At 37.9% G+C, this 23,962-nt stretch overlaps 1 protein-coding gene across 1 annotated transcript; it reads right to left on the bottom strand.

Annotated features, from left to right (window-relative positions):
- LOC121388069 lies at positions 1-22,154 on the bottom strand. The gene is made up of 3 exons (XM_041519279.1): positions 22,073-22,154; positions 18,963-19,016; positions 1-1,103 (listed from the first exon to the last, which is right to left on the bottom strand). Coding segments are annotated over exons 2-3 (1,083 nt in total). The 5' UTR covers positions 18,965-19,016; positions 22,073-22,154; the 3' UTR covers positions 1-22.
- Positions 22,155-23,962: the final 1,808 nt, after the last annotated feature.

A 23,962-nucleotide genomic window follows, 5' to 3' on the forward strand; every position in this document is an offset into this window, starting at 1 on the left:
AGTTGCAAGTAAAATATTTACTTCAACCATAAGGTGTTTTACAAAATTTTGGGACACTTTTTCTTTTCAAAGTAAATATTTCACCGTTCACCGAATACTTCGTCATGATCGTAACACACTCTGTAGATCCTGCTTCGTAGTGAATAGTCTTATGGTGCCGAGACAGCAGTTTGCTATTGTATCGTGTCTGTGGGTTTGAATTTCCTTGATAATTGCCCTTGTGGGTCGTCTGATGAACCGCAGTAATGGTGTCCGTAGCGTCTATGACTGTATGACCCCTGTGAATAGAATCCAACACCAGCCAGTTGTCATAGGCAACTCGTCCTACCACCACCTCGGGGATCCCGTCCCATGGAAATGCCTTGTTAGTAATGAAATAATCTTGAGATACGCTGATGAATAGCGTTCCTCTCTTCTTTGCTGCCTCCCGAAGGTTCTTGGAAGATGAGGCCTCCAGTGATGTTACGTTGATGACGTTTCTTCTGACGCCTACGACAAGAAGTGGACTCGTCTGAGTCCTGAATGTCACGTGGACTGCCGACAAAGTCTGGAGAAGGTCGTCTCCGAACAGGATGTCTCCGTTTGAGTAGCCGTACAGCGTCGAGTTGAACCTTGAGATGATCTCGGAGAACATGAACTTGAGAACAGGTGCCCCTCCAGCAGCTGTCTGTGTGAGAGGAAGAATCGTCCAGCCGTTTTTCTTGCATTGCCCAGCAGCCGAAGAGCTGTTTGTGAAGAGGACAAGGTGAACCAGAGGTCTCAAGGATCCCCAGTTGTAGCAAGTGTTGTTCCTCACTCTTCCATCCATATCGTCAGACCAGGTGGTGAACATGACCAGCGAGGGGGTGCTCACTATTGTGTTGTCATATCTCTGTTCGCTGACCGTGAACTGTTTGCTGTCGTTGCTACGTCGATAGTTCGCGGGCATGGGTTTCATTGAGAAACGGTTCGCACGCCCGTTATCACCGAGCATGACGTAGTAAGTGTAACTTGTGGTAAGGGCACCAAAACATATCGCTAGAAACAGAAAGCTCAAGGCTCTTTTATCATCGTATTTCTTTATTAAGCAATGCTTGAAACAACCTTCAACACCGCCCTGGAACCTGCAACGAATACGAATTGTTTACGTAGCCGTTATTGTATTTTGATTTCTAACATAATATATAGTCAGGTGGTTGTTATATAAAGGTAAATAAAAGCACCTCAGAACGTTTACTATGAAAACTACTAATACAGTGGGATGTATAAATGTTTCGACAGTCTTCACAAAAATATTAAATAAGAGAAGAAACATCCCACACCAATATTTGTTCTACATAGAAATGTTACTCAGAGCATAAAATGAACACGTTTTGTTGAAAGACTACTATTAACTGTTTGAAAAAGACTTTTACCTTTTATTGTTTTCTACTGGATTCTGTTACCTATTAAATTAGTCCACGAAACGCTAAATGTTACAGGTAAGAACTCGTTATATACTAACAAAAGGGCCAGTTTCCCAATGTGTAATGACTGAAAAACATCGTGGCAGACTGCCACAAACTGCTTTGTCCTTTTAGTGTTGATGAGTCGGATGAATATGTAAGTTATGTATTTGTCTTACTTCAAAAAATGATGACTGACAACATCGCATATATCATACATATATCTTGTTACCGTTATGACAAGTTCAGCTATCCAATGAACAGACAAAAACAAAATGGTCAATGTATTTTGTAGCCGTTATAGCAGGTTCAACTATTAATTTTGGTCAAAACGTTCTGGTCGCTGGACCTTTAGCAAATGAGTTTAGTGATATAAATTGAAATCGACTAATGGGTTATAAATAGAATATTAAACTCGCTACCAATTCCAATCAAAACAGTAAAATACAAATCACAGTTTAAGAATAAAAAGATAATAATAATAATAGTGCATAGGCTTAAGTGCATTTCTTAGCTATGTTATTAAATTAGTATAAAGACAAGATTATTAAATTATCTAACATTGTATATAAACATTGTTTCAATGTACAGAAATACAAAGTAATCCCACTTTACAATACTGTATATTTGTAATGTTACTAAGTGATAAAGATATATTTACATTAAATAAAATGTTGTCATGAAGTCCATGCGGTGTTTTAGTTTGTAATTCGTGTATCCAAAATGTTTCACTTACTTGGCGGTGGTGTTCACCATTGCTAAACAACTGTTCAAATGGGGTAAAAGAAAGTTTTATATGGAATGACAATTAGTATTAAAGTTGGTATTATCTAATATATAGTTACATAGATATAAATTGATGTCGCTACGATATCCATTAATTCGTAAAGACCGCTTAGCCCATGCTTGTCCTATATATTGCAAGTGATAATATAAATAACATTTGACGAACAGCATGTCATAGTATGTTTTATGGGATAAACGCGTCCAGTTTGACTGCTTTTAAAGTTTTTTTTTTTTTCTTTTCTTTTTTTCAAGGAATGTGTCTTAAATTTACATATTTTGTACTAGTAACAACAATTTAAGGGCCAGTATCGAATTTTACTGTACGTTTTCAAACAGGAAAAAAATAATCAGGGGCAGTAACAGGTAATGAAAAGTAGGTTCCATACCTGAATAAAGCATTGCAGGTTGTGTATACAGGAGCCATTTACCCACAGCTTGCTTGGTTGCCGATAGAATGCAAATGTATAAACAATCCAAGATTGTTTGACTTGTTTTTACTAAGCAGGGCACCTACCTGCAACCTGCATGGTGTACGTGAAACGTCTTTTCTATATTTTATCTTTGATTATGGTTTGATTAGGATATAATGTTTTTGCAATCTGGCTTCGGATAACCATGCAAGCAAAACAAACACTAAGCATTCTGGACTGTGGTCGAGCCCAGCATACCTAAATGATAGCATATTGTTTAATACTATTTTGCCATTGTAATCTAAGATACAAACAATTCTTTAAAATGACAAGTTTTATCAAATATACACTTTTCAATATTTAATTTCTAATTAGCGAGATATCTGTAAGTGAGCCATTCCGTCGTCCATTAACTGCAAGGGCGTTTCCATACCACTGGCTCAGCGAATGGGCTACCCTTTCATACAGTGGCCATGTGTCCCTTAGCTTCTGGTGTCCCTCTACTTTTAAACTCGGATCGACGCCATTTAAAATGGGTAAAGCAATACCCCGAAAAACATTCAAATTAAACATCAAGATATGTCAAGATATGTATAAACTCCTAAACGCTTCAAGTAAAGTCCTGTCATGAATGGGGACAATATTACAGCCTACCTTTTACAATATTTAAACATCCCTCTTCACTATGGTTCTAGTATAGGATTCTACAAATAATAACACCAACAAACACTTTCTTATATAAAATTAAATAAATAGACTCAAATATTTGTAATTTTTGTCATATCCAACCAGAAACATTAAAAACATTGTTTTATCAATGCCCAAAGGTATTAGAACTTTGGAAAGCTATTGAACAATGGATTGTCAACAATGGCGAAAATACTACATTAGATAAAAATACAATATTGTTCGAAATTACAAAAAAATTAGAAAATAAATTTATAAACTGGTTGACTTTTAATATTAAGTACTACATACAGAGGACAAAATAAAAAATCTGAATTACAGAAAGATGTAGTTTTCAAAATAATCAGTAAAACATTTTACAAAACATTAATTTGAAAGAATTGTTTGTATCGTAGATTATAATGGCAAAATAGTATTAAAAAAATATTCAGGTAAAAGATGCTTGCTGTTAACTTGTTTATGTACTTTTGTAAAGAGAACAAAGCTTATTTTGAAAATACCCTCCCCTCCCCCCCCCCCCCGAAAAAAATAATAATTAAAAAAATAATAATAATAAAATAAATAAATAAATAAATAAAACTTCAATTATTTCCTTAATATTTGTTTTTCTTTCTTTCTTTTAAAATTTCTTTTTCTTGTTTCTCTTTTCTCTCGGTACCGGTCTCGGTGGTGTCGTGGTTAGGCCATCGGTCTACAGGCTGGTAGGTACTGGGTTCGGATCCCAGTCGAGGCATAGGATTTTTAATCCAGATATCGACTCCAAACCCTGAGTGAGTGCTCCGCAAGGCTCAATGGGTAGGTGTAAACCACTTGCACCGACCAGTGATCCATAACTGGTTCAACGAAGGCCATGGTTTGTGCTATCCTGCCTGTGGGGAGCGCAAATAAAAGATCCCTTGCTGCTAATCGAAAAGAGTAGCCCATGTAGTCGCGACAGCGGGTTTCCTTTCAAAATATGTGTGGTCCTTAACCATATGTCTGACGCCATATAACCGTAAATAAAATGTGTTGAGTGCGTCGTTAAATAAAACAGTTCTTTCTTTCTTTTCTCTCGCTGTCGTTGTTTTTCTTTTCCTGTTTTTTATTTACGTTTTATCGAGTTACATTTGTCCATACTAGTTCATTTACAAACTCCTGCGAATGCTTTGACAAACTTCACTTTACAACATTCTCATAAAAAGTACTTACGTTGTAATCATGGCAGCTTTATATGGTTTGAAATAGTTTCTCTCACAGGCTTAAGGCATTTCATCACTGCCCAAACTCACAGTCAAAACTGTTTCTCTCTACAAAGTTAGACAGGAGGAAAAATGCTAAAGCGTTTACTAATGGAAATGAAAGTTATATAACTTCCTAGTTCCCTAGTGCATTATTGTCCAACAGAGCAATATTGCTAGTTTATGGCCATGCTATTTACAACAAGTACTCAAAAATGAAATACAGTTGTGCAGTAGCTACTCTAGATGCGACATAAAACCAAGTTGTTAATCATACAGACGCTAGATTCAACTTCTAAATATAGACACTGCGGAGTTTCTCTACTTTGTAGTGCATTCCCTACTGGCAAACTGCATCGACTAATTAATGAAAATTAAAGTTTGTTTTAATTACCGACACCAAGTGAGTACATTGATTTATTAGTCATCGGCTATTGGTTGTCAAACATTTTGTATATTTTTACATATAGTTTTAGAGAGGAAACCAACTATATGTTTCCATTAGTAGCAAGGGATCTTTTATATGCACAACCCCACAGACAGTATAGCACATACCACGGTCTTTAATATACCAGTCGTGGTGCACTGGCTAGAACAAGAAACAGCCCAATGGTCCCACTGACGGGGATCGATCCTAGACTGACCACGCATCAAGGGAGCACTTTACCACCGGGCTACGTCCCGTGCCATCACTAGTTAATAAAAGACGGCTGAACATAATTTTCATCTTCTAGTTGAAAACAACGGACTTAAAACTAATAGTGGTCCTGACGCATTCCACCATTTGGACACCACAGGCACGTCTAGGGCCCCGTTCCACGAAGCGATCTTAGTCCTAAGATTACCTTAAGCACATAGCTACCCTGTGCACTTAAGTTGATCTTAGGGCTAAGTCCGCTTCGTGGAACGGGGACCTGGACAAGTTTATTACATGTTTATTTATTGCCTTAAGATTTACAAGGAGGGTTGACAAACACGGTCTCTCGCTACACTTTTGGTTTTAGTTTTTATTATTGATTTATGGGGCGGGATTTAGCTCAGTTGATTCAGTGCTCGCTTGAGATGCTTGCGTCGCAGGAACGAACCACCTCGGTGGATCCACTGAACTGATTGGGTTTTTCTCGTTTCAACCAGTGCATTACAACTGGTCAAAGACCGTGGTATGTTCCTTTCTATCTGTGGTAAAGTGTATATAGAGTTTAAAGTTTGTTTTGTTTAACGATCCCACTATTTATTAACGATTTATTAATTTACTATTTGGTAAGTCTTAGAGAGGAAATCTGCTACATTTTTTTATTAGTAGCTTTTATATGCACCATCCCACAGGTAGGGTAGCACACAACACAACCGTTGATATACCAGTAGTGGTGCATTGGCTGGAACGAGAATTAGCTCAAACGGGCCCACCGACGGGGATCGATCCCAAACCAACCGCACATCAAGCGAGCTTATTACCACTAGGGTACGTCAGAATTACCAAATGTGTGACGTTCCATAGCCGATGATTAATTAATCAATGTGTTCTAGTGGTGTCATTAAAGAAAACAAACAAACAAACACAAATTTGAGGGGAGGGACGTGTTTTTTTTTTCACCTAACAATAATTAAATATGATATATATATATATATATATATATATATATATATACTCTTCAAAAGAAGAAACGCAAAACCACATTGTCGTAACATTTGGAGAATTGATTTAATTATTGAATGGTGAGTCCGATAATTACCAAATGTTGCAGGATTGTTCACAATTCACTCTAGTCCATTGTGAGTAAGTGATAGGACACACCACCAAGGTCAAGGTCATCTGGAGTCAATACCAGGTGTGGCCTCCGCGTGTGTTGACAACTGCCTGGCACCGCCTGCCCATTGAAGCAACCAGAGTACGGATGACGTCCCGGGGGATGGTGGCCCACTCGGCCTGCAAGGCTGCTGCCAGCTCGAGCAGGGTCTGGGGCTGTGGTTGTCGCTGTCGGAGGCGTCGGTCCAACTCGTCCCATAGATGCTCAATTGGGTTCAAATCCGTTGATATCGATGGCCAAGGAAGGACATTAATGTTGTTGTTCTGTAGGAAAGCCGTTGTGAGACGTGCTGTGTGAGGCCTGGCGTTGTCATGTTGGAACACTGCGTTGGCGTTGGCCATAACTGGAACGATGTGTGGCCGGAGGATCTGGTCAATGTAGCCCTGTGCATTCAGATTGCCCTGCACGTGGACCAGGTCAGTTCTGCCAGTGTGTGAGATGGCTGCCCACACCATGACACTACCCCTGCCGAATCTGTCCACTTCCTGCACGCAGTTTGCCGCATAACGTTCACCACGACGCCTATACACGCGACATCTTCCATCATGACGTCGGAGCAGAAATCGGGACTCGTCACTGAACCACACCTGTCTCCATCGCAGTTGAGGCCATTGTCGATGAATCTGGCACCACTGCAGTCGGAGTCGACGGTGTTGTGGTGCTAAGATGACACCTCGAACTGGACGTCTGGCACGAATTCCTACCTCACGTAGGCGGTTCCGTACGGTCTGGTCGGATATCCTGCGCAAACCTGGTATTGCTGCGGCTGTGGAGGTGGCAGTAGTCAATCGTTCCCGAAGGTGGCGTACCCGGATGTAGCGGTCCTGTCCGGGGGTAGTGACCCGTGGTCGACCGGATCTAGGGAGGTCACGTGTTGATCCATGTTGCTGGTAACGGTCCCACAGTCTGGAGATGGTGCTTGGGGACACATGGAATGCCCTGGCAACGGCCGTTCTGGATTCGCCTGCGTCTAGTCGGCCGATGGCATTGTTTCTCTGCGGTTCACTGAGACGTGGCATGTCCTGGATTGTCAACTGTCGGCCAGATACAGAGGCCAGGCAAGCGAACACCCTGCACTTTTATACTGTCGGTGTTCATGTTGCACGTGCAGACAACGCACGTGCAGTGGTGACATGGTTTGCACGTGGCTGCGTTTTTGCGAATATTCACATTTTGGAACTTTATTGTACAGTAGCTGCATTTTATCGAATGTAACCGTGGGAATGTGTTTGGGACATGCAACGACCTTATATTCACAAAGCATGAACCGGTAGGAAACATAAAATCGGAGTTATAACCCATTTGTACCCTTTTGCGTTTCTTTTTTTTGAAGAGTATATATATATATATATATATATATATATATATATATATATATATATATATATATATATATATATATATATATATATATATATATATATATATATATATATATATATATTCCACTTTATAAACGGCCTCGGTGGCGTAGTGGTTAGGCCATCGGTCTACAGGCTGGTAGGTATTGGGTTCGGATCCCAGTCGAGGCATGGGATTTTTAATCCAGATACCGACTCCAAACCATGAGTGAGTGCTCCGCAAGGCTCAGTGGGTAGGTGTAAACCACTTGCACCGACCAGTGATCCATAACTGGTTCAACAAAGGCCATGGTTTGTGCTATCCTGCCTGTAGGAAGCGTAAATAAAATATCCCTTGCTGCTAATCGGAAAGAGTGGCCCATGTAGTGGAGACAGCGGGTTTCCTCTAAAAATCTGTGTGGTCCTTAACCATATGTCTGACGCCATATAACCGTAAATAAAATGTGTTGAGTGCGTCGTTAAATAAAACATTTCTTTCTTTTTCCATTTTATAATTACTGGTTTGTAATAGGCGTCTGGATTGGTTAAAATGCTATCATGTAATCTAAAAAACCAACGTTCATTCTTCCATGAACGTGAAAACTGCACTTTTTCGGTAAACAAATAAAAACAGAATGTTATTACCGGAACTACTTTTTATCAATTAAGTCAACAACGGAATCCCCGAGGATTCCATCATTTCTATTTTTATCCCAGTATGAATGAATGAATGAATGAACGAATGAATGAATGACAGACATGAAAGTTTTGGTGGAGACTTTACATTAAGCCACCACAATTAAGGCTTTAAACGACTCCGATTTTGAACTGAGACACATAATGTATATGGCAGGCCACAAAAACGAAGCTTCTGTTAAACGTTATAGCAGAGAATACTCAACAAATCGAAAGAGAGAGAGATGAGCGCACCTCTGTCACATTTGACAAAAATACGAAATCGACAACTTACACGCGCGAATACACATACGCCTTCGTGCACGCACCTGTCCTTTCCGAGAATAGAATTACACAATCACAAACTTCCTTTGAAATCCACATACACAGTAAAACTGAAACCACTTTATCCCTTTCAAGTCAGTCTTCACAATCACTTTTCACTAATTCAACTTTTGACAACTGCAATTTTAATATAGTAATTGATAAATCTTCTAAATAATTCGACGCTCTCCCTCATATTAATTAGTTCAAAATTCATACTCTAACCACTTTACAACAAATCTTCCATTTAAGTATATAGATCGTTAAATTCTTAATTAATTATCGTTTGATATTTTTGAGAGAAAAAAAAACCTGTTTGCGTTATCAGTTGATGTTCAGTTATTTAAAAATTTATAACTTTTTATCCACATTAAAAATTAAAATTTATAAAACCTTATGTAAATCAGTATAATGAATCGGAGATTTGACGGAAAAAACACGAATGTAACTTTCTAAGGGAATTCCCTTATTTGTGTAGTGATAGAGTTGTAAATCATTGTGGAATAAAGTTCGGTTGGGGTTTTTAATATAGTTTTTTATAATGGCAATATTAATGCAATATTAACGTGCTACGCCATTCATACAGTGTGTAAAACGGTTTTGATGTTTATCATCGCTAGAACGTCAAAAATATACCGTTCAATTCTTATATATATATCTATACACACACATATATGGCCGACTGGAATTAAAAGTTGCTAATACAGTTTACAAAAAAACGTTGTATCAAGCTTGAGATTATATGATAAAGAGATTATTACCCTCGTGTTTCGGTATCGTCAATATCATATATTAGGAATAAAAATGGTTTAATGCGAGCCTTTGGCGAGCATAATACTTGTGATTGTCGGTTTATCTAAAGTTCGGAAAAACTGCAGCTTTGATACATCCAAACACTAAACAATGGTTCACCATATTTTACATTTGAAAACTATCTTCAAAAGAATATTCCATCCATAAAATTCAATTCACTAGAATACAATTTTCGCGTTTAACAAAAATGCGTTCCAAATCAAATGTATGAAAAAGTCAGGTCAGGTTAGGTGTGAAAGGCTGTGCACAATAACGCTTTCATAGTATGCCGCATAGCGCGTCACATGTTGAATTGATCCACCGAGGTGGTTCGATCCTGCGACGTAAGCACCTCAGGCGAGCAAATATTCGGTACGTTTTCCATTAGTAGCAAGGGATCATTCATATGTACAATCCCACATACATGATAGCACATACCACCATGGGCGTATGGGGACTCTTTGATTTAGAGGGGCTGGAGGGGTTGATTTGCCCGATATTTTACCCAGATAAAAACTGCCCGAATTTTTCCAACTGTTATACCCCCCCCCCCCCCCCCCCCCCCCCGGGGTCGTACGCCCATGCATACCACGTCATTGGTGCACTAGCTGAAACGAGAAATAGCCCAATAGGCCAACCGACAGGGGACTTTGAAAACACGGAAGTGTTAAAAACTAATATTCCATATCAATGTCTTCGGTAGATGATGCGACTAAGGTACTTCCTAACTTCAAGATGTACGATTGCCCCCCCCCCCCCCCCCCAAATTCGGGCAAAACAGTGGGAAAAATTCGGGCAGTTTTTATCTGGGTAAAATTTCGGGCAAATCAACCCCTCCAGCCCCCCTAAATCAAAGAGTCCCCATACGCCCATGCTGATGGCTGGGATACAGCAAGACTCAGTATTCGGTCCAGTTCTGTTTTTAGTTTACGTAAATGACATTCACAATCTTGCAAAATGGCCTAATCGTAGTCATCATATATGTAAATCATTTTCAACTATGGTTTCTGTACTGAAAGTTTTCTCTAGAGCGACACATACTGATGCAACATTCTTCTTCCACTATTAATTATGCATCCGAGGTTTGGGACTTTTCGTAATAGATGCGTAAAATTTTGAAAAACTTCAACTTGAAGTAACAAGAATAATAACACGCCTATCATTGTTTGCACCAAGAAACGCGCTATACTTAGATACAGGTTTAGAATAGAATAGATGTTTGACGACACCCCAGCACAAAAAACTATATACATCGGCTATTAGGTGTCAAACCACGGTTTGAAACAGGTTTAGCTACACTCCCCAAAGGCAGAAAAGCCCAAATAATAATAATAATAATAATAATAATAATAAAAAAATAATAATAATAAAAAATATTTTTTTTTTTTTTTTACTACGTTTAAAATAATTAATGGCATGGCTCCTGATGTTTTTTTTTAGTAAACTGTATACCATCAAGGATTGAACAACGCGTTCATTATAGTCTAAGGAACCAAAACGATATCTCCATTCCATTTCTAAGAACACCTTTACTAAAACTTTCATCTTTACATTCAACTATTGATCTGTGAAAATCCTTTCCATCAGAAATTCAATCTTGTGAGCAAATCTCATTTTTGAAAAAGACAAAAGCACGTGAATGTTCCATGGTGCCTTAATTCCATTTATGTGGAAATGGAAAGGAAAATAGTTCATTCACTAGATTAAAATACACTTGTAGCACTCTAAATGCGGATGTATAGCGTTATGGAGTCATTACAGACTCCTCTTGTAATTACATGAGAGCAGCTACCACTGTGTGTTTGATTGTAAACTGTTTAAGCAGCAAAGACAACGTCTTTTAAATTTTAAAAATATTTTTGGACCAGTTGATCTGCATTCAATACTAACTCGTAAAATGACAAAGGTGGATGGTGTGACAAAGGAGTATCCTAAATAGTGGACATATTTCGCTCCAGACTGCAAGTTATTTTGTAATATTTAGTGGCTTTACATTTCAATATTTTACCATGTAACCGATTAAATATTGATGGTCTGTCCATGCAAAGTGTATTTGTTTTGTTTAACAACATTGCCGGAGCACATTGATTAAATATTGATGGTCTGTCCATGCAAAGTGTATTTGTTTTGTTTAACAACATTGCCAGAGCACATTGATTAAATACCGATGGTCTGTCCATGCAAAGTGTATTTGTTTTGTTTAACACCATTGCTGAAGCACATTGATTAAATATTGATGGTCTGTCCATGCAAAGTGTATTTGTTTTGTTTAACAACATTGCCGGAGCACATTGATTAAATATTGATGGTCTGTCCATGCAAAGTGTATTTGTTTTGTTTAACAACATTGCCGGAGCACATTGATTTATTCACCATCAGCTACTGAATGTCAAACATTGGACAATTTTGCGATCCATGTAAAGTAAAAACTAAATACTTGGTACGAGTGTGCAAATATAATGCTTCTGAAGTAAATAAATACGATGAAATAACTGGTTAAAATATGGCCAGTCAAGATAACATTGTTTCTGTAATCTATAGGTAGCACTATCGCCAAATAACCTAAGGCTGAGTCAAAGTCAGAAGTGCACGTAACGTTAAATAACAGTTTGTCTTTAAATAACACAGTTTGTCTGTAAATAACACAGTTTGTCTTTAAATATGGACATCATATTGAAGTCAATACGGCGGACGTACCAACGTGATCCAGAATGCATGATCAAACATTTTTTTCAATAATGGCGCATAGTCCAACAATTAATAGCCACAGTTAAACTGATGGTATATAAAGGTACATGCATGGCATAGTTCAGTTTCTAAAGTATTTCCACATTTTCAAACACATAAACAGGACTCTTTACAATTAAAAGCTATTCAGATTTATACAAACACAATATTATATTATATATTTTATAGGATACAGTAATATAAAACAAATTCAAATCGGCCTTGTAGATTTATATATTTTTTAAATGTCCACTTTTCCTTAATTTTATCTCATAATCCCCCAAAATTATTTTGTATTTTTATATTTTGTATTATGTAGATTTCCCTTGATTGTACATAGACATTATAGAATTATTAAATTTTGGTTGAAAATCATAAAAGCTGAAAAGCAGAAAATTTACAAGGATATGTTATGACATGATGTTAAATGATATGGGTTTGTTCCTCAATAAAAATAACTGGGCTATACTTGTTAAACATTTAATAAAAAGAATGTTTTTCAGTAGTCTGGCAAAATCAAGATGTAAGGAATGAAATGGCGTTCTTATCATTATAAATGCAACGGTTAGAAGCTATCTTTATACACGGTTGACACTCACGAATATACCTTTCTTCAAGAGCATCATTATACAGACCTCTATTAAATATTTTCTATTATAAATCATATTTACTCAGTATTTCTGTGGAACATATAAAATTGGTTTTCTGTTTAAAGTTAAAGTGTGTTTAACGACACCACTAGAGCACATTGATTTATTAATAATCGACTATTGGATGTCAAATATTTTGTAAATTTGACAAAGTCAAAGAAAGGAAACCTGCTACATTTTTCCATTAGTAGCAAGGGCTCTTTTATATGCACCATCCCACATACAGGATAGCACATACCACGGCCTTTGATATACTAGTCGTAGTGCACTGGTAAAAACGAAAAATAACCCAATGCGCCCACCGACAGGGAGCGATCCCAAACCGACCGCGCATCAAGCGAGCGCTTGCTTTAGCACTTAATTTTCTCTTGGAAATGTTCATTATGTTTTCCTTTGCCATTTTGATTTCGACATTTTTGCGTTTAATACGTTTCCATTTGTTCCGGTTGTTGATGGAGATAAATCTGCGATATCTATTAACCTGGTTGTTTATGTGCTATACTATCTCGTTCTTCGTCTGTATCTGATTTACCGGTTTCACATTGTTGTACCTTTTTCTGGGAAGAACTGTTTTCCACTCCACCCATTTTGTTAGGGGTTTTTTTGTTGTAATATTGCGTGATGTTTTAACATATCTTTTTTCATTGTTTGTCGCTGTCTTCTTTTGTTTAGAGTTTAACTTTATTTATGTACCATTCTCCTTAGTTAAGCTATTCCGCTCTATTATTTCCTGTTCATTGTTTTTAAAAACGATTTGTGACTCCAGAGTCAGCACCAGCAGCTTTGTTGGGAAACTCTTGTTTATTCTTCATTATTTGGGTTTGATCGACTTTTCTGCTTTTTGTTATCTTTGTTTAAGTTATTTGTTGATCTTATCACATTATATTTGTTTTTTGGTTGTTTGGATAACCAGTTTGTAAACTAGTACGGGAAATGAGTTTGTTCCTTTCATGTTTGTACTTTGTATTTTATGTTATTGTCAATGTGAAACATTCTTTTCTTGTAGTTCTTTAAATTTCCTTTTCAGATTTTTTCATGGAGTACTTTTATGTCTTTTCCATATATTCATTTTTCTTCGGTAACCATTTTTAACAAAAGCGAAAACAAAAAGCAGCCCACTCCTTCTTTTAGACCTAGCATGTGTAATAGAAATCACCTGCTAAATGTTTTGAAAAGACAGGAAGGAACGACGCACTCAACACATTTTATTGACAGTTATATGGCGTCAGACATATGGTTAAAGATCACACAGATAAAGAGTGAGAAAACCCGCTGTCCCCACTTCATGGGCTACTCTTTTCGATTAGCAGCAAGGGATCTTCTGTATGCACCATCCTACAGACAGGGTAGTACATACCACGGCCTTTGATATGCCAGTAGTGGTGAACTGGCTGGAATGAGAAATAGCCCAATGGGGCCACCGACGGGGAGTGATCCCAGACCGACCGCACATCGAGTGACCGCTTTACCACTGGGCTACATCCCTCCTTGAAAAGACAGATGTATCTCATGTGTTATTTAGTTCGTAATTCTGTTATGTCCTTAACCATACGTCCGACGCCATATAACTCTTAAATAAAATGTGCTCCTGTTATATACTTATTCTGCAAATCTGTAACATTCACCTCAGAAGTCCTAATGTATCACACACTACGCCAAACCCCCCCCCCCCCCCCCCCCCCCCCCCCCAATGCTGTCTTATTTCCAGCAGACCATACTTTTGTTTCGTGGGCGGCCATATTCATTTTGGCCTCCTACTTTTAAACAACAACAACAAAAGGCCATAGTTTACTTTCTATTTCGAACACTGTATCACGGTGATATAAAATATCATTTGCTGCTAATCGAAAAGAGTAGCCCATGACGTAGCGGCAGTGGGTTTCCGCTCTGATTATTTCTGATTATGTGCGATGTCATATATCCGACTGTGTGGTTAATTAACTAATTCTTTTCTTGTCCCTGTCACAAACCACAGACTATGTTGTCTGTTTGCAGTGGAGTGCGGGCCGCCAGCTGAAGTTGAAGGCGCCGACGTGTTTGTGGAGAGAGTAAGTGGTCAGAGCGACATCGTCAACTACACCTGCTGGAGTGAGTTCACGAGAGTCAGACACGGAAACATCAGAACGTGTAACGAGTCTCTGGGGGAGTGGGATGGAAGACCGCTCGTGTGTTCAGGTAACTCAGTTTATAGTTAGTAACCATGGAGACCGAACACCGCTCGTGTGTTCAGGTATCTCACCTACATTCAGTAATCGTGGAGACTGAACTCCGTGGGGGCTTTGTTAAGGTAACTCAAATTGCATTGAGTAACCACGGAGACTGAACTCCGTGGGGGCTTTGTTAAGGTAACTCAAATTATATTGAGTTACCACGGAGACTGAACCCTGTGAGTTGTTTGTTCCGGTAACTCAGTTTACAGTGAGTAACCATGGAGACTAAACTCTGTGTAATTTGTTCAGGTAACTCGGCTTACAGATCATCAATTATCTCGATCACAGTGATCGTCATTAAATATTTATCACAATCATCATGATCGTTATTTATAACGATCGTCGTGCTCGTTATTTATCACCATCTTCATGATCGCCATTTATCACGATAATCATGGTCAATATACGCCTATGTCACGATCATTCATAACATTATTTATCGCGATTTATCACATCTATAATTACAATTATCCAAATTATCATTTATCACGATTATCCTGATCATTATTTATCATGATCACCATACATTACATGATGATGATCAGTTATCACGATCATCATTTATCACAATCATAATTTATCAGTATCGTCCAGATAATAATTTATCACGATCATTCTTATCGTCATTTATGTCATCATTGATCATGATCATCCTGGTCAATATTTACCACGATCGTCATTTACAACGAATATCATGTACCACGATCATCACGATCTTCTTTAATTACGACCTTCTCGATCGTCCTTAATCTCGATAATCTTGATCGTCATAACAAAAGCTAATTATGATCATCAATTATCACGATCGTCATTGGTCACAATAGTTGTTTATCACGATCATTGGAATCATTATTTATTGTTATCATCATGATCGTCGTTTATCACTATCGTTATTTATTACGATCGTCATTTATGTCATCATTGATCATGATCGTCTTGATCATCCTGGTCAACATTTATCTCGATCATCATGATCATCATTATCACGATCATCTATATATTAAGACATGATAATAATTTATCACGATGATTATGATCGTCATTTGTTTTTCATTTATCACGATCATCCTAATCGTTATTTATCACAATAATAACGATCGTCATTTATCATAATCATCATTTACCACATCAGGAATTATCGCAATCATTGTGAACGTCTTTCATATCGTATTGTCATTTACCGCGATCATCCTTATTGTCATTTACCGCGATCATTCTTATTGCCATTTACCGCGATCATTCTTATTGCCATTTACCACGATCATCCTTATTGTCATTTACCGTGATCACTCGTATTGTCATTTACCGCGATCATCCTTATTGTCATTTACCGCGATCACTCGTATTGTCATTTACCGCGATCATTCTTATTGTCATTTACCGCGATCACTCGTATTGTCATATACCCCGATCACTCGTATTGTCATTTACCGCGATTATCCTTATTGTCATTTTCCGCGATCATCCTTATTGTCATTTACCGCGATCATTCTTATTGCCATTTACCGCGATCATCCTTATTGTCATTTACCGAGATCATCCTTATTGTCATTTACCGCGATCATCCTTATTGTCATTTACCGAGATCATCCTTATTGTCATTTACCGCGATCATCCTTATTGCCATTTACCGCGATCATCCTTATTGTCATTTACCGAGATCATTCGTATTGTGAAAGTGATGTCTTGTAAACATTCCAAGTTGGTGTTCCCGGAGGGTGAGTCTCCACCCATGGATCCGCTGTCGCTTGTCACTGGGTTGATATCGGCTCCTGTAGAAGAGGTTAGGCCGCCTTCCTGTTCCGAGGAGTTGTGGGTGACGTTGGCGAGGATGTGGAGCTGGCCAGACGTTCCTCCATGCGCTCCACAGGGGCGGCTGATTAGAAGGCACAGCGGCTGGCAGTTGAGCCGCCAGTTTTGCGCCCCCCTTAGTCGCCACTTGCGCGTGTCTAGGGTACGGTACTGGTGCAGCCCCTGTTGCCGCTCCTGGCGTTTCTCCCTAGCCGGGGGCGACAACGCAGAAGAGACCGCCGCTGGCGGTTTAGACGCTAACTTTGTCCTTCCCCTGTGCCGCCCCTGGCGCGCGTCTCCTTGGTTTCTTTTTCTTTTTTCTCTTTGTTAACAGCTGGTGTTGAGTCTCCGCTGTAAATATGCCTGACAATAGCAGTTTTTCCGTTGTAGTCAACGTATAACTTTATTAACTTATTTAACTGACTAAACAGTTAATCATCGAGGGTGGGGGTGGGTTGGCGGTGGTGGTGGGTTGTAGATAAATAGAGACCGCGGAGGAGGACGACTTTATTGCAGCTTGGCTTGCTGAAGATTGCTATTCTTAAGAAGAAAGGTTTAGTCGCTAAAAATGCTGTATAAGATGAAAGTGAGTAACAAGACAAGAGGAGACAAGACTTTATTTATTCTCGGGCCGTTGCACAACGCATAGGACAATGACAACAAAAACGAGCCAATCTATTTAACAATTCAGGAAAACAATGATATCGTGTTCATTATAAAAATGCAAATTAGTACTAGACGCCAAATGCACGCCATAATCGTTGTATTTTATTCGTTGTCAAAGCTACGTAATCTGTTTCGCTCAATCAATATTTTATACATATTACAAGTTCTAACAGCAGCTTTGCCCTTTTGTGGAGTGTTTATTTTATTTTAGTATTATTATTATTTATTTTTTTTACACCGATTGACGTTAGCAAAGTTTAATTTATAAATATATGTGAACAATTATTTTGAAACACAACAGCGTGTTCATTAAATATAACGGCGCGATTTTAAAACAGAATAGCACGATTTTAAAACAGAATAGCACGATTTTAAAACAGAATAGCACGATTTAAAAACAGAACACCGACCATGGACAAGAGATGTGTCGTTTTTTGCTCAGCACTTTTCTGCATTTTACAGTCAGGTAAGTCAAAATATTATGAATAGGTTTTTTTTAAATATAAAGACAATGAGAATGATAGGCAGAGGGTGGTAGATGATAGAGATGAATGAATGTGTGAGCCAGCTTTCACGGGATTTGAATCAGTGTCGTCTGCTTGATTGTTCAGTAGCTTACCCACTAGATCACAGAGCTCACTTTAGGAATACTTTATGTCAGAATGTTTTCAATACGTTAAGTCAAAATATTATCAATACTTATGTCCATAAGCATACGGCGTATATTTAGCGTGTATGGTTTAGCAAGTAGCACAAGCTTTGACAACTAGCACTCCACTTGTGCCATGAACCAAATCATCTTCTCTGTGTTTTGTATTTCATTAGCTCTCGTCTTTACTCGTCTTCCTTTTGTCTACTTAGACTCTGTTGTCGGATATCATTTAAAGTTTTTCTACCCTTATATCATTATGTTCTACACACGTTATCACAGTTTTTTGGTTTCAAATTTGTGTTACAAATGATAGTATTACTAAATTAAAATATTACCTTAAACTGTGCGACCCATGGCGGATATTTAATCCAGAAAAACGTCAATATACATGGCGACCAAAAAACCCAACATTCTAAGCAAAGTAGACTGGATTATGTTTTAGTTTCAAATGATATCATGTCGATTGTTAACGCTCTTCTATTGACATCTCTTATAAGTCCGACCACGCTATAATTTCTCTAGAGATATCCTTTAGTAACACTAAACGCGGGCCTGGATACTGGAAGTTTAATGCTAATCTTTCTTTTGCATGGTGAAAATTATGTACAGATGGTTAAAGATATCATTTTGGAAACAATTGAAGAATATTAAGTTTCTATTCACAATTAACAAAGTATGTCATTTTCTATAAATGATCAGCTTATGTTTGAACTTCTGAAAATGAAAATTATGAGTGAAAGTATTATATATTCTACCAATCTAAAAGAGAAACAGTAAAACAGGAAACTAATGCGAATACATACATTCGAAAACTAGAAGCAACATCACATATTCTTAATGACGAAGATCTTGAAACACTACAACACAAAAATATAGAACTTAAAAAATTACGGAATTAAAACAATAAAAGGGATAATTTTTAGAAGTTAAACGAAATACTATGAACAAGGTGAAAAAGGTTCACAATATTTTCTTACTTTAGAAAAAAGAAACTATGTTAACAAAAACTTATCTGAAATATTTGATGTTCATAATGTTCTGCAAATAGAAAATGGTGAAATTATAACTTTACGCAGACTGACAGTATATTATCAGATAAGGAACAATTTGGCACTGAAGGTCCCATAATAGAAAAAAACGCTGGTTCGGATGGCTTCACTGCCGAATTTTATAAATTCTTTCGGAGAGTTATTGGTACTTATGTTTGTAGCTCAATAAACCATGCTTATATTTCTGTGAAATTATCAGATTTTCAAAGACAGGGCAAAAATCATGTCTCCCTAAAGATGGTAAAGATAGGCGATATATTACAAATTGGAGGCCCATAACACTATTAAATGTCGGTTATAAAATAGCATCTGGAATAATAGCCAAAGGAATAAAACTTTGTTACAATCTTTAATATGCGAGACTCAAACAGGTTTTTTTAAAAGGAAAATTTATAGAGAATAACTAACGAGCTATGAGGAATTACGGATTATCTGTCCCGAGTGAATTAATGTTGTAAACCCGATGTTCGTGATTGTTTTCATCGTTGCTTTTTGCGTATATGCAAACAATTTAATTACACCGTCATCGTCTTCATCATCATCATCATCACCACCATCAGCATCACCATATAGTATACATGACATTATACCGTATTAATGTAATTAATTAATTATATATATTATAGATCTCTTTACTGTGAGGTGTATATGTTGTAAAGCAGTGAATATGGTTCCCTCATCTATTCAGTGTCTATGGTCTGGAGACAACAAATCTTTTTTTTTAAAAGCTAACGGGGGGGGGGGGGGGGGGGGGGAGCTGGTGCTCCCCATAGTGCTGGAGCAAAACCTCAAATTCGGACACAAATTATACAGATATTCGAAGGAAATGTGCTAACCTGAGACCTTCTTACCATGTATTTCCATCAATCTACCACCTAATCCATGCAATAATTCATAGTGATTCGTTTCAAACCCTATGTAGCCGATTGGTAGTAATACTAATACGAATAAATGTTGTGTATTTTTGTTTAATTCGGACAGAAGCCAGCCTGGCCCCCTACAACAATGGGAGCCCGTACGCCTACGCTAACCTGAGACCATTTTACCATAATTCTACTCTCACAATTTGTGATAACCCATGTAAAAATGCTTGGTGATTCGTTTGCAACCATATATAGCTATAATGCTAATACGAATAAATGTTTCCGGGTTTTTTCCCCGTTTAATTCGGGCAAAAACCAGTCTGCCCTCCTACACAAATGGGAGCCCGTACGCATATGTTTATGTCAGAATATTAGGAATATGTTAAGTCAGAATATTATTATTTGTTTGTTTTGTTTAACGACACCACTAGAACACATTGATTTATTAATCATTGGCTATTGGAACATTTGGTAATTTTGACATATAGTCTTAGAGAAAAAAACCCGCTATATACTACCAAATCAAATCCCATAGACGACAATAGTAACATATGTGGCTAAAACTCCTACCTGCAGTGTATCAATCGACATAAACGCCACGGATATAAATACAACCATTCCTCACCCTTAAAGTGAATCAGAAGATATTGGGGGTCAAGCTGCTCATTTCTGAGATAACGGGTAGCGTCTATGACTACCCTAGTTCCGCACAAAATTTGTGTACTTTTTTTTATAGGTACCCCATACATGTTTTAAACACAAGACTACTTGACACAATGGTACTAGAATAAATAAAATCGCATACATTTTTTGCCCATATGAAACTATGTTTTTTACAACCAACACACTCACATTTATAACCAATCACAGAACTGGTGGTGTTAACTTCTTTATCAAAGTGTGGGTGCACCTCGAACTTTGACCCAGCCGGAAGTTATTTGGTTTAGTACTACCTATTAATAAGAAGGGATCTTTTATATGCACCATCCCACAAACAGGATAGCACATACCACGGCCATTGACATGCCAGTCATGGTGCACTGGCTGGAAGGACAAATAGCCAATGGGCCCACGGACGGGGATCGATCCCAGACCGACTGCGCTTCAAGTGAGAGTTTTACCACTGGGCCCCGAATATTATGAATATTTAAGTCCGAATATGAATATCTTAAGGGCAAGTTCGCCAATGTATACTGGCTTGACAAACATGGTGGCACAGTTTGAAATACACTACCTTCAGTGTTGATAAGGCGGTTGTATAATTATATACGTACGGTGCTAGTCTTATTTCAACCAGTAACAAGTCGCCTTGCAAACGCCGCACATATATAAGATGCAAACACGATTAATCAGGGGCGTAGGCAAGGGGGGTTCGGACGACCCCCTCCCCCCCCCCCCCCCCCCCCCCCCCGCGCTGAAGCAAATGGTCCGCTTTCAGAACTAAAACATACAGGTTTATGCATATGGAGTTTATGGTGGTGCAAAAACAAAATAGAAAAAGGTCCACTTGGTTCATATTCGACACCCCCCACCCCCCTTCCACCCCGGTCCAGATCACGCTACGCCCCTGTTAATGATGAACCTGGTTTGTTTCGGTCTAAGTAAAACAATGACTTTCTATTGTGTCCGAGACAGGCCAATTCGTGCATATATCCTGTGACTGTAATGGCAAGTCCAACTCTTCATTGAAACACAAAATGTTTACAATACAAACGTATCTTGCAGTTGCCATGTTGCTTTTCATTTTTAATTTTAATATACTTACTCGTGGTATATATATTTTTGGACAACTCTTTACATTGGGTTTTAAATCAACTGTAAACCTTTCATAGTGTTGATCATCAGTTAATTTATATATTTACCATTTTTTGACATTCAATAGCCAAATGTTGTTTTTTTATGCCAGAGTGTCGTTAAACATTTATTTGATAATTCATTAAGGAATCAATGACTGCTAAGGAGAAAAAGGAGAATAAAATCACTCAAAATGAGAAAAATTACCTTAAATCGATGAGATAATTAAATTTTTATTTCAGTTTTTTCTCTCAACTGTTCTGAACCGGCACCCGTTGCCAATGCTTACCGTATTTGGGGAGGAGGAACAGCCGGAAGTAACGTCACATACATCTGTCTTTACGGCTACAACCACACTTCCGGTGATCTGACCAGAATTTGTGACGGGACCAGTGGCCAGTATAGCGGCACGGTACCAGTTTGTACACGTGAATATATTTTACTTATTCATCGCTCATCTAGCAGGTTGCAATACTAGCATTTGGAGCTACTTATGTCATGACAGTTCCAATCAGTTTCCACTGGTCAAATTGACATCCCGTCACTTGAAAGAAAGGATATCGACAAAACACAAAATAAATGAGAAACCAAACAAGCAAAAAAAAAAAACCCACAACAAAAAACCACAACAAACAAACAAACAAACAAACAAACAAACTACAAAAAAAACCCAACAACAACAACAAAAAAACCCAACAAAAGAGAAAACAAAACCACAAACAAATTTTTATTAAAAGAAAATAATCTTAACTACAAAACAGTAATACATGGTCAGGGCCGGATCTGTACACAATACAGAGTCGAATGGGATTTGGCAAACTAGTTGTTGATTCTATAAATCTCTATCTGGTGCCTCGTTCTATAGGAGGACTGCCACTCACGAGATCATTTACTGGGGATTTGATCACTTGATCACTCTTGCACCGTCACACAGAGGCCAGCCACTGCCAAACTAGTTTACTAAATGAAAACTAGCAAAGAACACACAATATTAAACAACTTCCTAACGACCCCAACATTAATTATTAAAATGTAACTTTATAAAGCCCATTTTGGCTGAGTGTTTTTGTTTTATTAAACAGTTTGCATTAACCAAAGATAATAAAGTGGGAGAGCAGTTTTAAAATTGTTGATACTATGAGTGCTTGGGGGCGCAGTGAGCCAAAACTTCGCTTTGATCAACTTCACTTCGCCCGGTCACTAACCTTAAAGCGACATCGGTGTCGTCTTATAAAAACAGTGACCACTAGCATTGTACACAGTCACCGACAAATGGTCAAAAACTTGAGGTATGCCTATTATAACAGTAGCAAGAAATGTTACCTATATTCGACTGGATATTACTTGCTTTAATTTTTAAATAAACTGGACATGCGGTTATTATACGTGTCGGGATATTTTCAAAATAGAATAAAATTTATTTTGTTTGGACACCACTAATGATCATTGATTAAAGGGACAGTCCTGAGTTTACAACCACAGTAAAATGTTTCCGACCATTAGAGCCTTTTCGATGACGTAACATACAAATGAAATACATTTTCTTATTTAAAATATCAGTGTCTGTATTTACAAGATGTTTGCTGTTGTCCTAATGCTTGTAGTAGCCCAAACTGGAGTTTACCTCCCAATAATTTCGTACATACGAAAAATATATATCACGAATTAAAGTAAAAACTGAGTGCTACAGACATTAATATACGACCGCAAACACATTCGATATACAGACACTGGTATTCTAAGCAAGAAAATGTATTTAGTATGAATAGTAGTCGCCAACAAGGCTCTGTTACCGCAAACATCTTACAATGGCTGCAAACTCAGGACAGTCCCTTTAATTGATCGTCGGCAAAACATTCGATAATTTCTTTTATCCCCTTAGCAGCAGAGGATATTTCACGTGCACGTCCCCTCAGATAAGACGACATAAACAACGCCCTTTAATACAACATGGTATGTGTTGTCCTGTGTATAGTTAACATCTGCAAACCACAAACTATGTTGTCTGTTTGCAGTGGAGTGCGGGCCGCCAGCTGAAGTTGAAGGCGCCGACGTGTTTGTGGAGAGAGTAAGTGGTCAGAGCGACATCGTCAACTA

This window comes from Gigantopelta aegis, chromosome 14 (assembly GCF_016097555.1).
Source record: "Gigantopelta aegis isolate Gae_Host chromosome 14, Gae_host_genome, whole genome shotgun sequence".
NCBI classification, from domain to species: domain Eukaryota; kingdom Metazoa; phylum Mollusca; class Gastropoda; order Neomphalida; family Peltospiridae; genus Gigantopelta; species Gigantopelta aegis.